The sequence below is a fragment of the Malaya genurostris genome, chromosome 2, assembly GCF_030247185.1.
Source record: "Malaya genurostris strain Urasoe2022 chromosome 2, Malgen_1.1, whole genome shotgun sequence".
Taxonomy (NCBI): Eukaryota; Metazoa; Arthropoda; class Insecta; order Diptera; family Culicidae; genus Malaya; species Malaya genurostris.
In genome coordinates, this window is record NC_080571.1 from 185431146 (window position 1) to 185452623 (window position 21478).

Genomic DNA, 21478 nt, shown 5'->3' on the forward strand with positions numbered 1-21478 from the left:
GAAAACATATATATATTCAATTGATATGAATTTTTCATGTCATACAAAGTTTTTCATCTTTAAAAACTACACAACTTTTTCGAACATACTATGCTGCTATCATTTCAGTTTAATGAAACAGAGCAATTTTTCATGTTTTTTAATTAAAATTCTAACTTGTCAATTATCAAAAGTCGCAGGAAGGTGCAGATGAGACTACTTACATATTATACTACTTCAAAAGAGCTTTCATACCGTGGTTGAATTACTCGTCTGCGATCGTCTGCAGGCGAGATATGTTCTTTTCAAATATCCTTGTCCTTGACATTTTCAATGATTAGGTTCATTGTATTTCAGATCAGATTTCAGTATATATTCATTACTATGGTACTTGCCACAAAATATTATTTTTTTGTGCACATTGAAGTCTATAAATTGAATAGTTCGTGTAGACCACTCGTCGCGTATGGTCGCATTTTTCTCTTGCTCTGTATTCTTGCGCTTTGCTTCGCTCGGGCTGCGCCATCCGGATTATTGTTGCGTTAGATTTTCGCCTTCCGAATCACTTTACGAGTGTTGATGCTTTTAATTCCTTGGAATGTAGCTGCCAACTACTTGTATCTTAAAGGAGGAAATGTCTGAAAAATATACCAGTTTGTACGATGTATTGAAGCAGATGCTATTTATAGTTTTATTCGATTGGCAAAATCGATTGATGAATCTTTTGACCGAGGAATAAGTGAGTGTGGTAGGCCTTATTGTGATAGAAAAAGTGTTGTGCTAATGACAGATGTCAGGAGTCCCAAAAGTTACTTATTTGTTAGCGTAATTTCGAAAATTTAATACGGGACAATAACCATCGTGTTTCTGACCATCAAAAGCGCGAGTGCTAAACTTTTTGCTTCTGTGGTAGTGATGCGCCGTCTCGCGGTAAATAGCTGAAGTTGTGGCTATAACGAATTTTCGGTGACATCTTCCAATGTAGGCAGCAGAATCGACGTTCGATCACGGTGTTATAATTACGTTGTCGGACGAACTGCGAGTGTGAATACCGGTGAGATCATTACAAATTTTCATATTTTGTTGAATCAACGATGCTTACGTATCGCGAAATCAAAACATAACACACTAGACTAAATACCGCCGCCTATTCGAAATATGTTTAACCGATGTATTTTTATTTGTTTTCATTAGACTGTATTATCTTTTCATTTTCTCGTGAAATCAACGGTTCATCTGAAAATTGAAAATTAAACATTTTCACATTTAATATAGCAAATGTGGATTCGCATTTCTAAGATAGTGTTTTAGCCATTCGATATTTTATGGAATTTTTTGGCAAATCAACTACACACGTTTTCTAACTAAACGAGCTTTCCCTATATGACCAACTAGGAATCTTTTCAAGAGATTTCTAAGTATACTAGTTTATATTATATACACGACTATTATATTATATGAAAATTTTGCAAGATTAAATTAATTGGAGCGAGAGCAACTAGACAGGCCATCTGGTGTGTGTGACACTGTAAGCAATTATGTTATCGTATATTGAATTGTGTTATATTATATTACATTATATTATGTTATATTATATTGTATTATATTATATTATGTTGTATTATACCATATACTTCTATTGAATTATTTTAAAAACATTTGTTGTGGGTACGTAAGGGGAGGAAACATCAGGGCATCAGACGAATTGATGACTGGATTAGAGAAATTGCTATACTTTTTTGTTCGTACTGAGCTCTGCTCGATGCTTTTAGGTAGAAGGATATTTGCTGTTATCATATACTTAGGTCGAATCGAATTGAAGTTTCACTCACGACGAGTCATTCGTTGTGAAGTTCATTATGAGTAGTACCATGTACCACTGCTCAACATATACAATTGTTTTCCTTATAAGTCATCACTTTTAAAGTAATCCTTCAACTAAACATCAAGGTCGTCACAAGGTGAGCTTGCTACTCACAGGTTCCTGACTCATGCCTACACGTGTGTCTGTGGTGACAATTGGTCGATGGAAGGTGTTGGTGGCAGTAGGAGAGGGGGCGAAATGGCTTATAAACTCAAGCCCATTATACATAGTAATATATATCATAGCATATCGCAACATGTCATTTTTTCATTATATTATATATTATTATTTATAACATTATTTTCACTATTACATTCATAGTTATTACTATCATTTTGCTATGATTAATAATATTATATATTATTTTTATTGATGTGGATATTATTATTATTAGAAAAGAAATACTTTACTTCCTGCAGTGTTTCGAAGATAGAAGAGCATAACTGACACTCTACATTAACTGTTATATATTATTTGTATATTATTTTATCAAATATTATATTATACTATATTACATTTTATTATATTATACCGCATTATATTATATGATTTTATGTTATATTAATTTCATCACACTATGTTTCATTGTATTTATTATATAAAACATTTATCATGTGGGCGTAAAGGGAGGGAGCATCAGGGCATCGGGCGAATCGATGACTGGACGAGGGATTGTGGATAGCCAGCCCAAGTCACTTGAAGGAAACTTGTTTCCTTCTGAAGGTTAGACATGAGTCTGACGCGCCCTTCTCAAACAAACCATCAGGCGGGTTCAAGCATGTATAGCGATATGCTTCATCCACGCACTGGATATTATGGTTGGAAAAGCATCTTTTTTCCCGCGGAATACGAGTAAGTGACTCTACTTACATATCCGCCCAACCCTTTTTGTTCGCTTTTCGGTAACAGCTATAGTAAGAAGGTGAATGGATGAGTCATATCGGGGCTACTGTAAGTCTACCCGCATCCACTGGCAAGTCCTTGAACTGATGGTGGCTTCACTTCACATCACATCACATCACATTGAAGTCTATAAATTGAATAGTTTAGTAACTGTTTTGTCACGACTTTCAAAAAAGTCATCATCAAATCGAATTAAGTTATGTCATCTTCTGGTAGAGAAAAGTATGATCAAAACTCATTTTCTAGTTATTTGTATTTATTTTATGATAGCTGGCATTGTTCTTAACCAGCTTAAAGACTCTTAGCATCGTTCGACAGATTCTTCTTGGACTGTTTTGGCAATTCACGAATATTTGTAACCAAAGGATCCAATGAAACTAATTACCAATTCATCGGATCCCGATTCGTAAGTGATCTGGATTGCTTGCGTGTATAATACTCCCGACATCTGTATAAAAGAAACTTCTTAATCATTATGAACAGTACAATATAGCAAGCGTTTATCGATCTCCATTTTAATTGATGAATAGAAGATATTTATCCACAGAGCTTTTCTATAGAAAAAACTTACCAAAAAATGACATAACGTAATTCGACATGATGATTGCCTTTTTTCAAAGTCGTGGCTTCTTATCTCACTTTTAAAAAACGTCGGACAGTTACTTTCAAAAAACCGTCTGTAATTATTACTAAACTTTTCTATTTGTAGGCTTCCATGTCCATAAAAACCTTTTATTGTAAGAGTTTCCGTGGTAACGAATATATACTGAAATCTGATCTGAAATACAATGAACCGTATCATTAAAAATGTCAAGGACAAGGATATTTGAAAAGAACATATCTCGCATGCAGACGATCGCAGACGAGTAATTCAACCACGGTATGAAAGCTCTTTTGAAGTAGTTTAATGTGTAAGTAGTCTCATCTGCACCTTCCTGCGCCTTTTTATAATAAACAAGTTAGAATATTATTTAAAAAAACATGAAAAATTGCTCTATTTCATTAAACTGAAATGATAGCAGCATAGTATATGTGAGAAAGTTGTGTAGTTTTTAAAGATGAAAAACTTTGTATACCATGAAAAATTCATATAAATTGAAAATATATATGTTTTCTTACAATAACTGATTTTTGGACACCCTTTTCAGAAAATTATATCTTGAATTACACTCAAGTTACGGGAATAGTACCTTCAGCAAACTTGTTTGAAATAACTTTCTGTGCAACTTTGTTGAAGTGACTTAACCCCTATGTTGGCTTTGAGCTAAAATAAAATGTATATCACACTTTTAGGGGGATTAATCACATAAATAAAATTTGCCAAAAGATGGCGTCTATCATTCTGAGCAACTTTGCTGAAGATACTGTACCTCAAAAACCACGATCCTATGAGTTATCAATTAAGAGCGTGAAATTGCGCTTTTGAACCACTGTGCAATGTGGTAATTGATGGTGAAACTATTGTTCGCGCTAAAGAAATGAAGTATCTTCTAGTCATAATTGACGGAAATCTCATATTAATAACGTCATCAAGAAGATTGCTTAAATATATGGTGTATTGTATCGTTTGAGAAATGACCTAACGATCCATAGTAAGATTCTTTTGTATAAAACAGTCATTTCACTACACATTGATTTCTGCCCATCCATTCTGTTTCTTGCTAATAACACACAAGTATTGAGATTACAGTGACTGCAACATAAAATCATGCGATTAATTATAAAATGTAGTAGATATACTTCCTCAGATTTTCTACTCAACGCATTACAATGGTTTTCAGTGGAACAGAGATTTTTTTTTGTCGTGAATACGACTTACTTTACTATGGGGCGCCTTTTCAAAATTAGCCATATGGAAGAATGGGCAGAACTTAATCGCGAATATCTCGACTTGTATTAATGGTAGCAACATAATTCTTTCACCATTTCATCAAAAATATGATCAGGAATTCAGGATAATATTTTGAACAGTGTGCGATAACCACAAACAACTCAAAAATTAAGTTTTCTTAAAATTTGAAAACAACGCGGAAAACTTTTTACTGTCGCTTGGGTTTTTCGCGCAAGGACGACGCTTTTGAGATAGTCAGGCACATATCTTCAACTGAATGCGTATAAAAGGGGAACCGTGGTCGAAAATCGATCAATTCGTCATCTAACACTCGATGTGGATAGACGAATAACCTACTACGACTAATTTCGATTTTGTTTTATTTTTTTTTCGCAGTTGTCTACCTACCCAAGCTATGGGTAAAAACCGCCATAGATCCGAGAAGGATCCAAAGGATGCTAAGCGTCTGAAGCCAAGTGATGTACAGGTAAACGACCGTTTGCTGAGTAAAAACTACAAGGATCAGCCCCATGGGGTTGTTCGAGCCATTGATGTGGAACAAGGCAACCAAAATTTCTAATGATCTACAATCAAACAGTTGAATCAATCGTCACACTTTTTTTACGTTGCTGACAGTATGGCCTGTATAAACGATGATTCGAAGCATTCACCTGCCTTGACCTGACTGAGTTGCTGGAAGCTACCCAAAAACGTCACACCAACAAAGCATCCCAATCCAGAATAATCTCTTCATTGCTACAAGCTGAAGAACATGAAGACTCGTCGAACGTATGCCACAAACAAATGATGTATTTAAATTTCAATTCAATACTGTGTAGGTCCCACCCACCCTATGTCCCTTTACTAACTCTAGGGGAGTATGCCACCCCGTAATACGGCATCCCTTTCTCTCTCTCAAACAACAAGACAATCGACCACGTTAAGCTAAAGCAAATGAACCCAATAAAATTTTATTTGAAAAAAAATCGTCACACTTTTGAATTCGCAAATGTACGAGAGTCTGCTTAGATTGAACAAAAACCGAACACGCGTACCCAGAATATAGACTTTATTTGTCGTGATTTCTATTTGTTTTGTAGCCGACGAAATTACACCAATAGCCCAAATGTATGCAATTATATGTTTGTACACGATACGGATATCGATATTTAAGCTTGCTATACGGATATCGATATTTAAGCTTCCCTTCGCAAAGCTTGTGTTCAAGTTTTGTATGCAAGCAGTTATTTTTATAGCGTTCCTCTACCATTAAAACCATTCTGCGATTTCGGTTGAAGCGATAAACTTTTTCTTATTATCAATCGAGTTCATCTTATATAAATTGGAAATTAATCTTATGCACTCAAAATTTACCCTGGGGTAGTTGTCAATTTCTCAGGTGAAACGACATAACATGGAATTTTATCCGAACTTGCATGACACAATGTCAGAGCATGCCAATTAAAGCTTGAAATCGTTTTATGGAACTTTTTGTCTTGCTGTCTAGCAACAACCTACCTCTAGCATGGTACTCGTAGGACTGAAACGTTAGCTATAATTTTGCTTCTATTTATAGATTCGCGTGCTTCCAACAGCTTCGCTTTAGCATCGATTGACCAATCAGAGCAATGCTTTCCCTTTGATATATCGCTTACTCCTTCAAAACCGTCGACTATGGCAGGGAAATCCACTATGCCGGAGATTTTTTGCAGTAAAATAGGATTCTGCTAGCTATTAATCAACATTTCAATGATATACAATTAAAAATACATGGTTATGAACATTCAAATCAATGCGTAGAAATATTTTCAATCAAATGGTGACATAATATTAATAATTGATACAAAATAGACTGAGCTGTAAGTGTTTAAAACCTGACCACTTTTCTACGTGTAGTTTGTGATTTGCACCCCTAATAAAGATGTGTTCCACATCAAAACCAATATGCTGATCTGCCAGTAGATGTCGAAGAGGAACTGCAGAAGAAGGAAAAAATGCCGCCTTTCTACCTGAAGGGCTTCCCACCAACTCTACGCTCGGATTTCAACACACTGATCAGCAAAGGACTACAGGCAACAATCCGTTTATGTACTGAAGGCTACAAAATAACTGTTCCGGCTTTGAACCACTACAAAGGTGTGGAATGCTATCTGAAGCAGACAAAAGCGGAATACTTCACACACGATATTGCCGCCAACAAACCTATGAAGGTTGTAATTCGAGGACTACCCGACATGATGGAAGCCGAACTAAAGCAGGCACTGTCGGAGGCTGGACTAAAGCCTTTGATGGTATTTAAAATGAAGCGCCATAATACGGACAAAAAGTTTAGAGATCAACTGTACCTGATTCATCTGGAGAAGGGCTCCATCACCATGAGTCAACTGAAAACGATTAAATCGTTATTTCACATAATCATCGAATGGCAAAAGTATAAACCGGTACATCGGGATGTCACACAGTGCACGAACTGTTTGAACTACGGCCATGGAGCGAGGAATTGCTACATGCAAAGTCGGTGCGGGAAATGTGCCGAACCACACAATACCAACGATTGCCTACTAGATGACATCGCTGTAAAATGTGTGAACTGTGATGGCGACCATCCATCTACTAGCAAATCGTGTCCCAAACGTGCTGAGTTCACAAAAATTCGACAACAGGCATCCCGTAAACAATCAACGCACAAGAATGTTCCACAGAAGGATGAAATTAATTTCCCACGGCTCCCACCGAAGAGGGATATTCCGAATTTGCCGCCACTTCCTCGCAGCAATCCAAAGACTTCAGCCTCTGGATCCCAAAAAGAATCTTCCTCAAGAATCCCTCCTGGATGGGGCAATAATCAACCACAAGCAAAGGATGACTCTGGTGATTTATTCACTGCTGAACAACTGATCGTCATTTTTGAAACAATGACAACAAAACTACGAAACTGCAGAACGCGGTTAGATCAAATCAACGCCTTAGGCAAATTCATCATCGAATATGCAATATAATATGTTGGTTATAGTAAATTGGAATGCTTGCTCACTCAGGAGCAAAACTGCTGAATTGTCCGACTTTCTTCAAGAGAAGAATGCCGATATTGCTATTTTAACTGAAACTCATCTTAAACCTGAAATTTCTATTTTTATTTCCAATTACAGGATTCACAGGCTCGACAGGACAACTACCAGAGGAGGGGGAGTTGCCATTGCCGTTAAACGATCCATTCAGCACAGCCTTCTGTCAGCCTTTAAATTGCAACTCATAGAAGCCATCGGAATTGAGATTACAACGACGATGGGACCCATCATCATCATTGCAGCGTACTGCCCCAAACAAACCAATCTTCGAGATGATACGTGTGCATCATTGAAGCGAGATCTGGCTATGCTCACTCGACGACAGAACAAATTCATCATTGCTGGGGACCTGAACGCACGGCATGAGCTGTGGGGAAACAGAAGACAGAATCGAAACGGATTCGTACTTGCCGAAGATTACGAAGCTGGACAATACAACATCTTCGCTCCGGATCAACCAACGCGACTTTCCAGATCGGGAGTTCATTCCATTTTGGATATATTCATCAGCAACATCGCCATAGACAGCTCTCCGGTTGTCTTCAACGAGCTCTCTTCCGACCACTTTCCAGTAATATTGACGTTGGGATCTTCACCAGAAACAGTGCCTATTCAACCTCGGAGGAACTATTATCGCACCGATTGGGTCCAATTTCAACATATCGCCGACCAACTTATTAATATCGATTTGCCACTTGATTCCCCGATGGAAATCGATGCATCCCTATCTTCCTTCCAGCATTCAATCACAGTCGCTCGTGATAGGACGGTTCCAGTACAACACATGCCGAGTTCCTCTCTTCAAATCGACAGTGTCACCAAGAAACTCATCCGACTTCGGAATATCTACCGGAGGCAGTATCAACAAACTGGCATTCTAGATAGGAAGACTACTTATAACAACTTAACTAGGATAATCCAGGAAAGGATATCTGAGCTTCGCAACAGGAACTTCCAGCAAAAGCTTCGAGTAATTCTCCCACATTCAAAGCCCTTCTGGTCCTTAACGAAGGTGCTTAAGAAAAAACCGAAGCCTATTCCTCCTCTGATGTCACCCCAGGACGCAGCTGAAGGAATACCTTTAATCACACCAGTAGAGAAGGCAAATGCGCTAGGCCAGCAGTTTGTGTGTTCTCACAATTTAGGACTTAACATTGTTAGTCCATATGAAAGAGCCGTTGCTGATAGCGTAGCTGAGGTTGACCAATCAGACAGCTTGGTTCCTGAGGAAAGTAGAGTCACTGCGAATGAGCTGATGGCTTTTGTGAAAAAATCCAAAAATATGAAGGCCCCCGGTTTCGACAACACATTCAACATTGAGCTGAAACATTTGAGTATTCGCTCATTTGTCTTCTTAGCTAAAATTTTTAACAGGTGCTGGGAGCTTGGTTACTTCCCTTCAATGTGGAAGTTAGCTAAAGTTATCCCAGTTTTGAAACCGGGGAAAGATCCTTCCTTTTCCAAGAGCTATCGGCCCATCAGCTTACTCTCTGCCCTATCCAAGCTGTTTGAAAAGTCAATACAAAGGCGAATTCTTGCTTTTGCAGATGAACAGGATATATTTCTGGAAGAACAGTTTGGGTTCCGGAAAGGAAGATCCACCATCCACCAGCTCACAAGGGTTAACAACGTCATCCAGCAAAACAAATCAGTGTCCAAAACGACTGCCATGGCAATATTGGATATTGAAAAGGCATTCGATAATGTGTGGCACGATGGCCTGGTGTTTAAACTGCATTGGTATAATTTTCCCATGTATCTTATTAAAATTATCAAAAATTATCTTGCAGATAGAGCATTCCAGGTTTCTCTGAATAATGCACTTTCAGAAAGATTTACTATTCCTGCTGGTGTACCCCAGGGAAGTATCCTAGGTCCCATTCTATACAACATTTTCACATCAGACATCCCACCTCTTCCAGGTGGTGGTGTTCTGTCACAATTTGCTGATGATACTGCCATTCTTTACAAAGGTCGTGTCATTAATGCTCTGAAAAATAAACTACAGACAGGTCTGGACGCTTTAACGGAATATTTTACAAGCTGGAAAATTGTGATTGTAGGGGATAAATGATTAAATAAAAGAAAAAGATTAATCTAGACTAAATAACTTGAAAGAAATTCCACATGATTATTTATTTCAGTGCATATTAAGTGCGGTCAAAAATTCGGGTATCGACTGCGAGAAAATGTGTCCAGTGTGCGTAATGAGTGAGAATTAGTTGTTCGGTCGGTAACTTGTTGAGAGAAGCAATCAGTTTTCGGAAAGACGGCGAACGTTACAGTCGCATGAGATGGAAGGCAGTCGCATCGGACACGACATTGGCGCAGACGCTCCTAAGAGGCAAGTATAATTTTGTTGATAGCCTCAACTGTAACAATGCAGCAAAAGAATATGTTATAATTTAAAAATCGGCAGTAGTTCCTAGCCTCAAGAGGCATTTGAACAATTTAATTAAGTAAATTCATATCAAACGGCAAATGTGCCCTAGCCTCGAGTGGCATTTGAAAATTTTTCAAAATTGCGAATATACCATTAGCTTGCTTTGATTGAAATTATATTAGCTCTGTGTGGCAGACCTCTGAGTGGGAAAGAAAAAAAAGCTCTGAGAGGCTATTCTATATTGGTTGTTTCCTTCGAGAAGGAATAGTCGTGCCTCGAAAGGCAATACACATTTACTTTGAGTGGTATTTGTGAAACTAATACAATATATGTGTTTACGTTTTATGCATCAAGAGGAAAGTTCAATCAAAGTAACTGTTCATTTTTGTTTGCAGAAAGAAAAACAGAGCAAACATGAAGGATTTGGCTCTTCTGGAAAAAGCTTTGGAAAACGAGAAGAAGCGTAGCTCGAGTTTATCGATGAAATTAAAAAAGGTACGGGCTGAAAAAGCGAAACTCGCGGAATCTATTAACGTCTCGCATCACGAAAATTTCATGCGGGCTCATTCAACGTCACTTGAGGAACAGCACGATTCCTTGTTTACGGCATCCAGAAGTAATTTATCAGCAGCAACGATTAATATTCCCGAGTGTAAACCCGTTGCTAACGAGGAGGAAATCGACAAACAATCCTATGAAAGATGGAAGGAAATATTAGAAGCCTCAATTCAACTAGTTGGTGCTACGGATGAAATCACAAAAATGAATATTTTAAAAGTTAAGGCAGGATCAAAGCTGTTAGAGATCCTTGATAATACACCTTCTACACAGAACTGTCCGGATCCGGTATTGGCTCCATATTCAAACGCTTTAAATCGTTTTAGCCAATACTTTGGCTCTCGTCAATATAATTTAATGCAACGCCAGAAATTATTGTCAACCGTGCAAATTGATGGGGAAACAGATACAAAGTATCTAAACCGTGTAATTGCTACTGCAAAACTGTGTGGCTACGACGATGATAGAGTAGTTGATAGTGTGGCCGAAGTTATACAAACTCACGCCGTTAACATAAAGGTTCGCGAAGCAGGACGAAAAATGCTTAGGAAAGGTGGATCGTTAGCCGATTTAATTGTTAAGGTTCGAGGTTACGATTTGGATAAAGCAAACGAAGAGATTTTCGCGAAAACTCACCCTAAGGTTTTGCATTCTGGAATTGCCACATTAGCATATAATAATTCAAGGTTCCGATACTCCAATAGTAAGTTATCTAACTATTCGCGAGGGGAGCCACGATACGTTGGAAACTGGAAAAATTTTCGCAATCAAGGAACTGTATATGATAGAGCTCATGAGAAAAAGTCAGAAAACATAACAAATCAATGCTGGAGATGTACGAGTCGTTACCATTTACCTTCTGAGTGCCACGCGATACGAAAGGTGTGTCGAAATTGTCAGGTCGTTGGGCATATAGAACGAGCCTGCCGAAAGATGCCGTTGCCGAGTTTATTGAAGCGCAAAGATAGTAGTCCAGATGGAAGGGAAACTAAATCCAAAAGGATAGCTGTAGTGGAAAAGGATGAGAAAGATTTAGAGGAAACACAGCCTGTAAGTGAATAGTTCCATAGATGAACTTCGCTGCTCATGTTTATTGCTTCGCAATTTTTGTTTTCATCCAATACAAGTAATAGCTGGTATTAATGCAAATAAATAACACACTTTCAGAAAACTAACATTCATTTCTTCCACCTCATACCTATATAATGTTTACACAAAACTGCGAAGCACTCCATACTTTCAAGATTGTGATAGTGCTTTTCTTTTTCAGTGCGAGAAACAAGATACTTTTTCGGTAAATAAATACACAGGGTCAAAAGATCAAGACGGTGTTATCGTTGGTCGTATAGCTGGTATATTCGTGCCCTTTTTGATCGATTCAGGAGCTGAAGTGAATACGATTGCGGAAAGTGTATTCGATTTGCTAATGAGCTATGATCTGTGTAGAGAACAACTATTCTGCTTGGCGCAGGGCACAGATGAACCATTGAAAGCGTATGCTAGTCCAGGTGAAATATTAGTAGTTGCAACATTCGTCGCGGAGCTTTTCATTTCTATGGATAGACCCTCTTTTTTCGAGAAGTTTTATGTGGTAAAAGATAGTAAATCCCTTTTGAGCCGAAATACGGCTATTCGCTACAGTATCCTTCAAATTGGTTTGAATGTACCGATCCAAAAGTCTTCTCAGTGTACTACTAATAGGCGTAATGCTGGTGAGATATTCGCTGTAGCAGGTCAACAAGAATTTCCGAAATTCAGCGTTCCACCTGTTATGCTGGCATATGATACATCGAAACCACCGTCTCGTAACATCTACACTAATATCCCCCTTGCTTTCCGAGCAGAAGCGCAACGGAGGCTAAACGATCTCTTGACTTCGGATATAATCGAACATGTTACAGATTCAATGGACAAATCATTTTGTTCCTCATTACTAGTCGTTCCCAAGGGTAAAGACGATATTCGCTTGGTAGTCGATTTGAGAGGTCCCAACAAACTCATAACAAGAACACCCTTCAGGATGCCTACATTGGAAGAAATTACGTCCAAGCTACATGGTGCAAAATGGTTTTCAACCATTGATCTTACCAGTGCTTTTTTCCATGTCGTAATACATGAAGATTCACGCCACCTCACTAATTTTTTCGCTGGAAATGCTACATATCGGTTCAAAAGAATGCCATTTGGGTTATGCAATGCTCCTGACATTTTCCAGGAGATTCTACAGACAACTATTTTGGCAGATTGTCACGGAGTTTGCAACTATTTAGACGATATATTGGTACATGGCAAAACAAAGGAGGAACACGACCACAACCTCGAGACAGTCATGAATCGTCTAAGGGAACATAACGTGAGCATCAATAAGGACAAATGTGTTATTTGCCAGAAGAAGGTTAAGTTCTTAGGTTTCTCCATGTCTCATAACGGCTTACAAATCGAGGAAGAAAAGTGGAAAGCAATAAGAGATTTTAGAACTCCACAAAACCAGTTGGAAGTGAAAAGCTTTCTTGGATTGATGAACTTTTCGGAACGTTTCATATTCAAGAGAGCCGACAAAACAAAATTTCTAAGAGATTTAGCAAAATCAGATGTATTCTATTGGACACAGACTGAAGAGGAGGAATTCAACTTTATCAAAACTGAAGCATTGAAAACGATCGCTAAATTGGGGTTCTTCAATGAGGAGCACGAGACTGAATTGTATGTTGACGCTTCGCCGATCGGTTTGGGCGCGGTGTTGGTACAGTTTGATAACAAAGGAATTCCTAGAATTATATCTTGTGCTTCTAAAGTTTTAACAGAAGCTGAGCAGAAGTACCCTCATACTCAAAAGGAGGCTTTGGCGATAGTGTGGGCAGTAGAACGGTTTACTTTCTATTTGACCAGTAAATTCTTCACTATCAGAACAGATTCAGAAGCGAATGAATTTATTTTTGGCAGTGAGCACAGAACTAGTAAACGTGCCATTTCTCGTGCAGAATCCTGGGCCTTGAGATTACAGGCGTACGATTTTGTCGTAAAACGTATACCAGGACATTTAAATGTTGCAGATGCCCTTTCCCGCTTGATTTCAAAATCTTGTGAAAACGAGGCATTTGACGAAGATAACGATAAACACATTCTTTATGCTATAGATAGTGGGTTTATGAGTATATCATGGAGAGATATTGAAATAGCCTCTGAGTCGGATGCTGAACTTATGGCGGTTAAAATGGCCTTGTCGTCCGAGAGGTGGCCGGATAATCTTCGACGATACGAATCTGAGGTTAGAGCTCTTCGTAATTTGGGACCAATAATATTTAAGGATGATAGAGTTGTGTTACCTAACAAACTTCGTCAGCGAGCAATGGCTACTGCTCATGAAGGTCATATAGGCTGCGCCGCTATGAAGCGGATTATGAGGGAATATTTTTGGTGGCCAGGCATGAGTAAAGACGTCGAGACCTTTGTTAAACTTTGCAACACATGCTTAATTATTTCAAGAAAGAATCCGCCAATTCCTTTGACGAGTCGGAAACTTCCAGATGGTCCATGGCAGATTTTGCAGGTTGACTTTTTATCAGTACCAGATTGTGGATATGGCGAGTTTTTGATTGTAGTCGATACCTATTCCCGATTTTTGGCGTTCGTTGAAATGAAGAACACGGACGCAAAGAGTACAAATATGGCTCTCATGAAGATTTTTCACTGTTGGGGTTTGCCGGTAATCATGCAGAGTGACAATGGACCTCCATTTCAAAGTAGAGAGTTCATTGATCACTGGGAAGAAAAAGGTGTGAAAATAAATAAGTCCATTCCATTTCATCCTCAGTCCAACGGAGCCGTAGAAAGGCAGAATCAAGGAATGATAAAGGCTTTGGCAAGTGCAAAGCAGGACAAGTGTAATTGGAAACATGCCTTGGAAAAGTATGTCCATACTCACAACACTGTTAAACCACATTCACGTCTCGGAATTACACCCTTTGAACTTTTGGTAGGGTGGAAATATCGTGGAACTTTTCCATGCCTCTGGGAATCACAGTTGACTTCGGAACTAGATAGATCAGATGTACGAGAAACAGATGGTTTTACCAAACTTGTCAGCAAGAAGTATGCGGACATACATCGCGGAGCAAAAGATTCTGACATAGCGATTGGAGATAAGGTTGTGGTTTCGAACTTCCGAAAAAGAAGCAAAACGGATGCTAGCTTTTCTACTGAAAGATATACGGTATTAGCAAGACAAGGAGCCAAAGTGGTCATCAGAAGCGAGCGAGGTGTACAGTATAATCGAAATGTTCAGGATCTTAAGCGGGCTTTCGTAAATAAAAACGAAGATCGCTCGGGGACGGGTGTAGTGTGATGGGTAAGTCGATGCCTTTCACGCAGCCCGCCTGGGTTCGATTCCCAACCCCGCACATAGGGTCAGAAAGTTTTTCTGGCCCGAAGAGGCGAATGACCTTAAGGTTAAAACCTCTATAATCGAAACAAAAAAAAAAAAAAAAACGAAGATCGCTCAGAATATTCCGACGATCATTCAGCAGAACAAGAGTTTACATACACAAATAGCTCAGATGATGAGACGAAATTTGTTACCAATTTAGCTGATACAAAAAGAAGATCAAAAAGGACTGTGGGACAGCCTGGTTGGATGAAAGATATGGTTTTGTATAGTATATATCAATAGAGTAGGGGAACAGAGAGAATGTAGGGGATAAATGATTAAATAAAAGAAAAAGATTAATCTAGACTAAATAACTTGAAAGAAATTCCACATGATTATTTATTTCAGTGCATATTAAGTGCGGTCAAAAATTCGGGTATCGACTGCGAGAAAATGTGTCCAGTGTGCGTAATGAGTGAGAATTAGTTGTTCGGTCGATAACTTGTTGAGAGAAGCAATCAGTTTTCGGAAAGACGGCGAACGTTACAGTCGCATGAGATGGAAGGCAGTCGCATCGGACACGACAGTGATCAATGCAGCAAAAACTCAGGTCATCTTGTTTCCACATTCAAGATCTCCAAAACTTGTTCCATCAGACGAATGCAGAATACGATTCGGTGATGAGGTCATTCAATGGTCCGATGAAGTTATCTATCTAGGACTCACCTTTGACAGACATCTGATATTCAGGTCACATGTTGACAAAATCGTTCAAAAATGCAGCATACTCATTAGGTCTCTGTATCCGCTGATTTGTAGAACATCTAAACTATGCCTGAAGAATCAGATGGCTGTCTATAAACAAATCATCTACCCCGCAATTGAATACGCAATCCCTGTTTGGCGGGGCTGTGCACGAACACACAAACTTAGGCTTCAGCGCATTCAAAGTAAGATCTTAAAGATGATTCTAAATCTACCCCCTTGGACAAGAACTAGTGAAGTACATGAGATGGCCTCACTGGATATACTAGAACAAAAATTCGAACAATACTGCACGAAATTTGAAGAGAGGTGCTCAATCTCTGGAATACAAATAATTCAAAATTTGTACGTATTAGTTTAAGGATAGTTATAAGTAGGTAGACATTTTATAAATAATTAAAATAAATATTATGATTAAACATTAGTATGTAAAACAAGAGTAACTAAAACACCTAATATTAATAACGAATCGTATGAACAACAAAGATGAAAGGCCAAAGGGTCAAAACACTTGTACTGTAAAATGTTGATGTAATACACAAAAATAAGATTAATAAACAGATATTTATGCAAAAAAAAATGCGAAAATCGATCATTTCTTCTTGTGCGTTCGATGGAAGCAGACGTCGTGGGAGTGGAATCATCAACCAGCAGCGAGAGAGAATGCACCTAGGGATGTCGGAAATTTCGAATTACTCGATTTTTCAATAATCGAGTATAATTTTGAAACTAATCGATTGAAATTTATTCGATTATCTGGGTTATTAATCGATTACTCGATTATTCATTCGATTATAACTATGGGATTTTTTTAATTATTCGATTAGCTCAATAATCGAATATTAGTTTTAAGCTATTCGATTAAATATTACTCGATTATCTGGGTTATTAATCGATTACTCGATTAATCGATCAATATTACGACATCCCTAAATGCACCTTCTGCGTGGTTAATAAAAACCTCAAACGCTCAGGTCGCATCTCTCATTCGCTTGCTGGCCATCGAGGCGCGATGACCAGCCAGCAGCAGCAGCGGGAGTTAAACTTTCCACCAGCAGCGAGAGAGAATGCACCTTCTGCGTGGTTAATAAAAACCTCAAACGCTCAGGTCGCATCTCTCATTCGCTTGCTGGCCATCGAGGCGCGAGGACCAGCCAGCAGCAGCAGCGAGAGAGAATGCACCTTCTGCGTGGTTAATAAAAACCTCAAGCGCGAGGACCAGCCAGCAGCAGCAGCGAGAGTTAACCAGCAGCGACGGAGAATGCACCTTCTGCGTGGTTAATAAAAACCTCAAACGCTCAGGTCGCATCTCTCATTCGCTTGCTGGCCAGCGATGTCAGATCTACGGAAATCTCCGTAGATCTACGGATTCGAACATTTTCTACGGATCTACGGATCCGTAGACAAAATCTACGGGAATTTGATTTTTTCTACGGAAATTAAAATTTATCAACGGAGAACTACGGAAAAAAGTTTTGTCTGACGAGCAAAAAAAAAAAAAGCTTTTTCGCCGTGAGCGCTTCCGAGAAAAATTCCAATCTACGGAAATGACACTACTACTATCTGGCATCGCTGTTGCTGGCCATCGAGGCGCGAGAAACAGCCAGCAGCAGCAGCGGGAGTTAACCAGCAGCGAGAGAGAATGCACCTTTTGCGTGATTAAAAACCTCAAACGCTCAGGTCGCATCTCTCATTCGCTTGCTGCTGGCCACCAAGGCTAGAACCAGCAGCGACTGAAACTGGATTCTGAGTGTTATTGGATCTAAATTTAGGTCTTGAACTCAGGGTCCAGTTCTCTATTCCAGACTTCTATTCGGTTGTTCTTAAAACCATAATAATACTCCTAAAGAATTATGCGGAATTTACTTTACTGTACCTCTATACAACCCATTTTTTGTCGTGAATACGACTTACTTTACTATGGGGTACCTTTTCAAAATTTGCCATATGGAAGAATGGGCAGAACTTAATCGTGAATATCTTGACTTGTATTCAAGGCAGCAACATAACTCTTTCACCATTTCATCAAAAATATGATCAGGAATTTAGGATAATATTTTGAATAGTGTGAGATAACCACAAACAACTCAAATATTAAGTTTTCTCAAATTTTGAAAACAACACGGAAAACTCTTTACTTTTACTTGGCTTTTTCGCGCAAGGACGACGATTTTGAGGTAGTCAAGCACATATTTTCAACTGACTGTGTATAAAAGGGAAACCGTGGTCGAAATTCGATCATTTCTTCTTGAGCGTTGGATGCAAGCAGACGTTGTGGGACCAGCAGCTTCGGAGAGTGCACCTTCTGCGTGGTTAAAAACCTCAAACGCTCAGGTCGCATCTTTCATTTGGACTTCAGTCGTCAGGTGGAGCAGTCGGCAATGAAAGCAGAACTTCTGTTCTTGGTTCTAAATTTAGTTCTTGAACTCAGGTCCAGTTCCTTATTCTAGAATTCTATTCGGTTCTTTTTAGAACCATAATAATACTCTCAAAGAATTATGCGAAATTTTGCTTTACTGTACTTTATACAACCCATTTTGATGGTCGAGGCGAAAAACCGTCTTCAAGTTTGAGAGCTTAGCTCCGGGTTTAGAATTCAGAGCCTGTGTGCTGAACTGGATTCTGGAAAAAGATTTCGGAACTGATTTCAGTTTCGAAATTGTAGTTCTAGAACTAAAATCAAACTGAATTCTGAGTCTGTTCTAAGTTCTGAATTTAGTTCTTGAACTCAGGTCCAGTTCCTAATTCCAGAATTCTTCAAATCGGTTCTTTTTAGAACCATAATAATACTCCTAAAGAATTATGCGAAATTTTACTTCACGGCCCATTTTTATTATAAAGAACTATCTAGTTATTTCATTACATTTAATTGCGTTTCAGAATGTTTAATGTAACTAATCTGTAATTTAGTCAGGGCGCATCGCTTAAAATTCTAGTAGTGAAAAAGGGGAAAGTAGCACAATTTACACAATCGATCAACTACCAGTTCGAATTCGGAAGTATAAAGAAAGTGTGTCAGTTTTATTCGTATTCACGACATCCAGTTATGTCTCTGACATTACACACCCGTACTTTTTTTTATTTATAACAATTTTTATTCAGGCCAATTTGCGTATAGCTTTACGTGGCCGATTTACCCATGTTTTTGTTACACAATATAATTTTTTTATTGTTGGATCTCGTTGTCACCCTTCTTCTAGGGGGAGAGGAGCTTCCATTTCCTTCTAGCGACGATTGGAGGTCATTTTGTCCGTTGCTCATATCATCCATTGCTACATCGTTGGAATTGTGAGTGGTTTCCGTTTCCTTGTTTCCATTGTTGATCGCAGTCTTGGGTTCATTTGTAGTTGCTGTAGATGCGCTTTGTACATTGATTGCAGTTGATAGTTGGTTAGATGGTGAAGGTGCTTTTGAAACAGGAGCACTGCATTCACTAGTTTCCGTTGTTGGGTGGTTGTCCTTGTTTTTGTTTGTTTTGTTTGTTTTCGCAGTTTCAGTGCAAGGTTTGCCGTAGTGTGCAGGTTGTTCACAAAACTGACATGTAACCAATTGATTTTCATACGTAATCAACGTTTTACACGGATGTATCCCGTCTTGACCACAAATGATGTAAGATGGAATTGCTTTACGTAGTTGCATACGTACCACTCGCACGCCATTCCGGATACCCGGGAAAAAATTTCGCCATACTTCTTTTTCGATGGAAAGAACTTCACCGTACTGCGACATACATTCCCGAACATACCCCTCGCTGGTCTGCGGGGGAAGGTCATGCACGCGTACTTCTATGGCATTGTCCACCATGTACACAGGGATTTTATATTTAACATTGTCATGATCAATACTGTGCACCCCGTTATTAACCGAAGCAAATGCAATTGCATCCTTTTCACGTTTAAACATAATGTACACACAGTTCGACGCCTTGTTGAATTGAATCTCACTTACATAATTAACGTTTAGATGCATTCGTTCCTTAGGTAAGATTTCAATTTCGGTTGCTGCAGGTCTAACTTTGCAGCGCTTGAAATCAATACAAATTGAATTTGGCCTTGTAGGCCAAGTTTCAGGCTTTGTTAAATCGTATTTGCTCATTTCGTACACTCTATTGTTCACTGCACTGTATTGTCTTTGTTTCTGTCGTCGCGACCGTAAGAAATTTTCGACTGTGTCGTTTGCGATGCGAGCACGAACTGAACAGAGAATTTACTACTAAACCATGGTATTTATTTTCAAGATCTTAAATGGCAGGCTGCCTCGATATTTGTGTGATCGAATTGAAAGAGGAAGTGATTTGCATAAGTACAATACTAGAAATGTATCTGATACTAGAACATCAAGCTTTTTATTAGCCAGATCACAATAACTTATTATTGTACAAAAGAATAAGTTTTTTCAATTCTATGCCAAGACCAATAAAACGCGCAACGACATTGGTGCAGTTCAAGAAATATGTATTTCACATATAAAGTCGGTTTTGTAAGCAAATAACTACCTAGTTAGTTCAAATTTTTTGGATTTTTTATTTTTTTACGTATTACGAATCTTGTGTTTTCTTTTAGTTTATATATATTATTTTTAGACGTATTAAGTTACTGTGTTCGGTATGATGATGATGGATTTTTAGTTTGTTGGAGAGTTAAAAATAATGAGTAATCTACAAACTTTAAGCCTCGCGCACGAACCAGGTAGTGACTATTTGAAAAGCAAACAGGACTGGTCGAAAAGCCTTAGCATTCAGTGTATTAAGTTAGACTCTTGACCTTGACCGTAACGTTTGAATAGTAATTTGAGGAATAGATTCAGGAAACTAATTGGGATCAACAGATGGTGATAAAATTGAGCTTCTCTCTGCTCATCCGCAGTCTCGTTACTCCATCGTATCTGATGTGTCTAGTGATGAACTGGTCCGGCTGGAAGGGCCAGGTGAATTACTGTCTGATACTGGTAAAGATCGTGTTCGATTTCTGATGTGATCAAGGATCTTCCCGGATTGGACCCGGCTACTGTCGGACCATTGATAAAGTTCGAAGATCAAATGGCTGTGACTTTTGGCTCCGGAGATATGATTGTATAAGTGACTTAACCGACAAAAAGCGTTGTATTTGAACGCGCTCAATTTTCTCAGAGATGGCTGAACCGATTTTAACAAACTTGGGCTCGTTTGAAAGCTACTGTCGAACCATTGATCAAGTTCGAAGATCAAATGGTTGTGACTTTTGGTTCCAATATATGATGGTATAAGTGACGTAACCGACAAAAAGCGTTCTATTTGAACGCGCTCAATTTTCTCAGAGATGGCTGAACCGATTTTAACAAACTTGGACTCGTTTGAAAGCTACTGTCGGGCCATTGATCAAGTTCAAAGATCAAATGGTTGTGACTTTTGGTTCCAGATATATGATGGTATAAGTGACGTAACCGACAAAACACGTTGATTTTTACCGCTCTTATATATGTAAGGGTGCCAAAATTTTGGGATCAACTTTATTTTCGTAAAGTTCTAGTGCTCAAAAGTTTAAGCACCTTGAAAAAAGCCTTCATGCAAAATTTGACCTAAATCGGACATGCTTAAGGGGTGCTGCCCGGTGGTAAAGGTTTGACAATTTTCGATCTTGAAAAAGCACCATAGGGGGGAGTACATGAAATTTCCAAAATCGAAAATTTTTTTTGATGCCAAAACTCTTAAAACTGCATAAAACATCGAAATTTAGTGTCATCTCAAAAAAATTGTTTTTTGAAAAAATCAACTTTCTGGGAC

General features: G+C 38.6%; 1 protein-coding gene across 7 annotated transcripts in view; it reads left to right on the forward strand.

The window, feature by feature from the left end:
• Nucleotides 1-21478, forward strand: part of LOC131432691 (uncharacterized) — a 306576-nt gene that overhangs the window by 212300 nt on the left and 72798 nt on the right. For 5 of the 7 annotated variants that reach the window (XM_058599128.1, XM_058599126.1, XM_058599127.1 and 2 more), the window contains exons 2-3: nucleotides 10424-11636; nucleotides 11857-12094. The exons of the other annotated variants lie outside the window; for them this stretch is intronic. In XM_058599128.1, the coding sequence (XP_058455111.1) occupies nucleotides 10424-11636; nucleotides 11857-12094 (1451 nt within the window). The remainder of the gene's footprint in view (nucleotides 1-10423; nucleotides 11637-11856; nucleotides 12095-21478) is intronic. 7 annotated transcript variants of the gene reach the window in all.